Consider the following 5,877-nt stretch of genomic DNA (forward strand, 5'->3'; position numbering starts at 1 on the left):
CATTATCTTCATGCTTATTTATCATATGTTCTCTCGTCCTCGCACGATCTACAACGACCGTCTCCACCCTCTAGAGTGAAAATTGTCGCTTATGTCCTAAGTATATTTCTAAAACCACAATAATCTTTGTTTCTTCAATTTCTATGTGATTAAAGTCGCTTCTATTGTATTTTAAGTGTTGTTTTTAGTACCTTACACAATAAATGTATATCACACAATTACTGCAACATCCTCACTTTTGTGACCTTCATATTCAGCTTGTGCTCATTCTTAATAACATTTAGAACCATTTACATGATAATGGCTTGAAATGGTAACAAACTTTCAATTTTGTTCACATTTAATCATTAAACGTTTTTTGTGCCTGATTGACCCCCAAATTATATGAAATTGTTCACATTTTACCCTTATGACCGGTTATAACTAGTCATAAGGATAAAATGTGAATAAATTCAAGTAATTCAGGGGTAAATCAAGCACAAAAAAATAAGTGACTAAATGTAAACAAAGTTGAAAGTTCGTTACCCAATAAAGTTTGAAGAGGGTAGTCGAATTTGAAGAGGGTTGTTGCCAGTGGCATTGGGTTGGGACCCTAAGATCATCTCCAACCTCCAACATTATTTTTTTACACTACACTAATAATTATAGTGTAAACACTAAAATCCTCCAACCCATTACACTATATTTAACGCTAAAAAGAATATTTTATGTATATTGTTCTTTATTCAACACTATATTTAGTGTTACAATAAAATCCACCACTATATATGAGTTACACTAAAATCCAATACTATATATAATGTTAAGTATAATGTAAGGTTGGAGCATTAGGCCTAGGAAAATGGGTGTGGTAGAGGATGCACTCCCTTGCCACCTCAGCTTAGAATACCGCTCTCTCATTGTGGTTTCGGTGCGGCAGAGGCCATAGTTGACACTTTGTGGCCACGCTCCATTGTTGCACTTTCCACCCACATGACCAATGAACAGTCAAATTTCAAATGTATATATATATATATATATATATATATATATATATATATATATATATATATATATATATATATATATATATATATATACCTTTAAATGAGTGTGACACCACTTATTGAGTGTGCACACTTTTATGATAAATGTTTATATATCGCAAAGTTCTAAATAACGTAAGGCGTGGTTCGGCGGCAATGTCAAGCCTCAAGCTTTTCTGAGCTTTGGCGAGACACGTCGTTTGTAAAGCGACAATTTTGTATATAATTAATATTTTTATATGTATTTCCAACTACTATTCATTTTTATATACATATATATATATAAATTAAGACGACGTTTTTATAAAGGTTAAGGCTAGAAGCTTAAAGCCTATCTATCTGGCACTTGGTTTCACGAGAATGAATCATACCATTCCCTTCGGCCTTGTTGTCTAGTGTACAAATGACTTTTTATGCGGGGTTAGAGATGCCCTACGCCCGTGGAACACATCTTCTCTTTTGTTCTAACTATTTTCTTTTTCCCGCGAATACCTTATCTCTGCCTCACTAACAACTGGGATCTTCTCCATCGCCATTCTCCATAAACTCATCCGCCGCCGTTCACGCCGGCCACCCCTTTGCCTCCCATCACGTGACTTGTGTTGTGCGAAGAAGTGAAGAACACCAAGAACGCAAGCAATCAGGCCATCAGCCCTCTTTCGTCTGGTAGATTGTCAAATGAATAGGGCAAGGAGGTAATCGGCTGGAAAGGTTATTGAATTTCTGAAAACTCAATTGGTTTCCAGCACAAGAAAGAAGGAAGTAGCACATCAACTTTGAAAAAGGAGGGCTGGTGGTGCTCACGACCATATACAATATCGGTTTGTATTAAGTAAGCTTACTGGTGGTGGTGCTGCAGACTGCTTGCAGTTCGGCTAAAATGGCTATCCCTCTTTCAAATCTCACTCCCAGTCTCATTGTTTCAAAGCTCTGTTTAGGTTGTCCTCGACCTTCTCCCCCTTTTATAGAGAGAGTAACAATGGACTCAAATTTTTTGTTTTGTTTTGTTTTTTCTTTGAAAGGGACGATGACATTCGGTGAGCAAAATTCGTTGTCACAGTCCTTCAAACTCCTGGACAAAGCATTCGATTATGGAATCAACTTCTTCGATTCTGCAGAAATGTAACCTATTTTGCTTTCTCATTAATTGATTATTACTTTGTAATTTGTATTGAATAATTTCTGAGAAATTTTCAGGTATCCAGTGCCACAGCGTGCAGAAACACAAGGAAGGAGCGAAGAATACTTTGGTCGCTGGCTTAGAGAGAGAAAAATACCTCGTGATCGTGTTGTATTTGCTACCAAGGTTTTTGTCTCCTTCCTATTTGCTAATGATTGGTTGCTTTTCAGAATTCGATATGTATGTCTGTTTGTTATTAGGTTAAATTGAATAATGAAATGTGTTGGTAGTACTATACATGTTGTTTGCTTAGGAATTATCGAATTGGTTTATTGTATGAACTTGACAAGCTTTGTTTCCTAAAAATGTCCATTAGGGAATGTAAAATTACTCTTCTGAAAGTAAATTTTGCAGGTTAGTGGCCCTTCTGGGCAGATGAGTTGGATTCGAGGGGGTCCAACTAGTTTGGATAGAAGGAATATAAAGATGGCTATTGACAACAGGTTAGATCACATTCACATTCACATTCACATTCACATTAGTGTATTATCATCTTACACTCAGCTTGCTTTTTACAAGAATAGAATACTTGTGCTGTAATTCTAGTAAAAAATGGTAACTTTTCAGTTGATGGGTGCATTTTGTATGTTGGACAACTGCTGCAGTTTGCTGAGACTACAGACTGACTATATCGATCTTTATCAACTCCATTGGCCTGATCGGTTTGTTGCCCCTTTAATATAAACTCCATTAACATGAAGCTGTATGTATATATAATACATAACATGGTTCCTAATATTTTGTTTTCTTGGAAATTATTTGATGCAGATATGTTCCAATGTTTGGAGAAACTGATTATGATCCTGTCAGACAATATAGCCCTGTTAGTTTTGATGAACAACTTGATGCTCTAGGAACAGCAGTTGATGCTGGTAAGGTTGGTACCCTCACCAATCATCTGTAAATTGTAATTCTTCACCAAATCAGCTTTAACTAATGATAATGAAAATGATGTTTTTTATGTAGATCAGATTCATTGGTGTAAGCAATGAAACACCATATGGGGTCATGAAGTTCCTACAAGCTGCTGAAAATAACCCTAGCTATCCAAGAATAACCACTGTTCAGGTGTTGCATCATTTGATTTTGACTCATCAGACTATTTGCAATTAGCATCAACTTTTATTGATCTTGTAGAACTCGTACAACTTGCTCTGTCGAAATTTCGATTCAGGATTGGCAGAGTGTTGTCATTTGGAGAGGTATCTCTTCATTGCTTACTATTTTTCATACTATATATAAATAAATATTCAAAATTTTATGGTCTTTTTGTAAATAATTTTTTTAGGGTTAGGTTATTGGCATATAGCCCTCTGGCAATGGGTTTGCTTTCTGGAAAGTATATGTTACCTGATGGTGGTGGAGATGATGCTCGTTTGAATCTTTTCAAAGGCAGGTATTCAGAAGGGGAATCCAGATATAACTTATCAAATCCCACCATTACAGAAGCTACTAAAGTAAATCCACTCTCCTTCTTTATGAATAATGAATTTCACATCAATTTTGTTCATATGCTTCATTTAAAATTTGATTCTGCAGGCATATGTCTCGATTGCAGAACGTTATGGTATCCATCCGGTATCTCTTGCAATTGGTATACAATGTGTTTTTTTTTTTTTTTAAGTTTTGTTTTATAAAAAATCATTAAAAGAAATAAAGTTAATTTGTATGTGGTAATTATGGACAGGTTTTGTTTTGAGACACCCTCTTGTGAGCAGTGCTATTTTTGGGGCTACAAAATTATGGCAACTTGAGGAGGTTGTTAATGCATGTGATATAAAGCTTAGCCCAGAAATCATTGCAGACGTAGATGAGGTTCATTCAAGATTTCCCAATCCTTGCTCTTGAGTAAATCAGTTTTCAACTCTTTGTTATCTTCTTTGGAATTAATAGTGTTACTTTAATTAGTTTATACTTATTCACTTATTTCTTATTAATAAACAATATTACTATGTTATTATTTGGACGTTAGTTGTTAGGCAGGGTCCATTTCAATTAATGCAAATCGTATTAATTTGGCAGCTCTTGCCTACATAAGAAGACCATTCTCTGATATTGATATTCGTATCAAGCCATGCGAGATTATATTATTGGGTTGGGTTTTGTTGAATTCTAAATTTTTTTAGAAGGAAAAAAAAACACCCATGGACTAATTTTTAATTTCTATCTTTTTAGAAAAAGATAAAATAAAACACATGGTCTTGAAGTAAATGGGATCTAATGTTGTGGTTCTCTCTTTAAGAGGTAAAATGAAAATTTAAGGAGACATAACGCAAAAAAACTAGCCATTAAAAGCCAAAGATAAAAGTTGGTTGTGTTATAGTAACATTAAATTTTCTTGTTTCTATACAAACTCAAATAACAATACTTTTCTTTTTCTTTTACATTGTTTTTAGCTCAAATAAAATATCATTTTCATCATCTAAGATGATCGATAAAGGGTATAAATACCCTCTATATAAAGAAATGTAATTATCATTGTTCAATCCTAAACATGTTGTTGGCCCATGTCATAAGGTTTTTTTATCATGATCAAGAATTTCCACAAAAATAATGCCAGATAATATATTGGCTTCTATACGGATGTTAGGAGAAGTCAATTAATTAGAGTGACATCAAAAAGCGCAAGGAAATTATTGCACGTAGAAACAATATCACAAAAGATTTTTTTTAAAAAAAAAAAAAGGATGGATTAGCGACATCAAAAAAGAAATTAAAGATGCAGAAAAATGGTTATTTGATGTAAATATAGACATTTAGCGATTACATATTCAGAAAAATGGTTATTTGATGTCAATATAGACGTTTATCAACTATTCAGATACTCCCATCTTTATCGTTTCATCCGATCATAATTTGTTTATGGCTAGATGATGTTTCCAGATCGTGGTTGATCCACCATGGATTGTGGTAGACAAGATGACAAGGTTAGGAATATGTTTCTAGTTATAGCCAAAGAGTTTTTTACAAGATGGCGCTATATAGATTATTCTCTTTGTAGCATTATAAATAGATCTCATATCATATAGGTACATGTGTTTTGAATTATGAATTTTTTTTAGATATTCACATGTGCATTTCAAGAGCTTAGAAAAAATATAAATTATCTTTTTGGTGAAAATTTTGAATAGATTAGGTTGTCTGAGTTTTTTCAACCCTTTATTCATCGAAGAACAATGAGTGAGATTCATGTTATGCATTGAAAACCTCAATAAGTTCAAAGTTATGTAACTAACAATTTGCATCATCTTTATCTTGTTCACCATCTCTGTTTTAGATGCCGAATTTCTGTGGATGGTATTCACACCCCTAAGCAATACATTTGTTAATATTTATACTTAACAAGTGGTACCAAAATAGGATAAATCTAGATTTATATATTCTTGTCTCATATAAGATCTTCTTACATATATTCATTTCCCATTAGGTTTCTTAAAATTCATTCAATGACTATGTCTCTATATGGTTTTAAGTGTCTTTAAATTGATGCTACTAAAACTTATCCTCCACATACAAGCTCTAGATCCTTATATGATGATATTATCATCGTAAGGCCGATCTGCAACCTCCTATCTTATTTAACCTATCTTCTAGGGCCCTTTTCTATCGACCGGTAAAATGTTAACTTTCTCAAAGAATAGATAAATAGTCTAAGGTCCTTCACTTTTAAGA

General features: G+C 33.6%; 1 protein-coding gene across 2 annotated transcripts; it reads left to right on the plus strand.

Annotated features, from left to right (window-relative positions):
• The first annotated feature begins 1,422 nt into the window (after window positions 1-1,422).
• LOC145055696 (uncharacterized) lies at window positions 1,423-4,183 on the plus strand. 2 transcript variants are annotated; one of them, XM_079004081.1, is made up of 11 exons: window positions 1,423-1,963; window positions 2,048-2,147; window positions 2,231-2,331; window positions 2,560-2,648; window positions 2,811-2,867; window positions 2,974-3,082; window positions 3,172-3,273; window positions 3,343-3,407; window positions 3,494-3,662; window positions 3,745-3,799; window positions 3,893-4,183. In XM_079004081.1, the coding sequence occupies exons 2-11, from the start codon at window positions 2,117-2,119 to the stop codon at window positions 4,051-4,053; spliced, it is 939 nt and encodes a 312-aa protein (XP_078860207.1). In that variant the 5' UTR covers window positions 1,423-1,963; window positions 2,048-2,116; the 3' UTR covers window positions 4,054-4,183. The 2 variants fall into 2 exon arrangements, with proteins under 2 accessions (XP_078860207.1, XP_078860206.1); XM_079004080.1 differs by having other exon boundaries at window positions 1,424-1,963; window positions 2,223-2,331.
• The last annotated feature ends 1,694 nt before the right edge of the window (window positions 4,184-5,877 follow it).

This window comes from Lactuca serriola, chromosome 5, assembly GCF_051521515.1.
Source record: "Lactuca serriola cultivar US96UC23 chromosome 5, Lser_US96UC23_V15, whole genome shotgun sequence".
NCBI lineage: Eukaryota > Viridiplantae > Streptophyta > Magnoliopsida > Asterales > Asteraceae > Lactuca > Lactuca serriola.

Excerpts from the sequence above, each read along its gene's own strand:
- LOC145055696 (XM_079004080.1), top strand. The coding sequence starts at position 1,906 with ATGGCTATCCCTCTTTCAAATCTCACTCCCAGTCTCATTGTTTCAAAG. Across the intron at positions 2,649-2,810 it reads AAGATGGCTATTGACAACAG|TTTGCTGAGACTACAGACTG; the intron begins GTTAGATCACAT and ends CAACTGCTGCAG. Across the intron at positions 3,083-3,171 it reads CAGCAGTTGATGCTGGTAAG|ATCAGATTCATTGGTGTAAG; the intron begins GTTGGTACCCTC and ends TTTTTTATGTAG.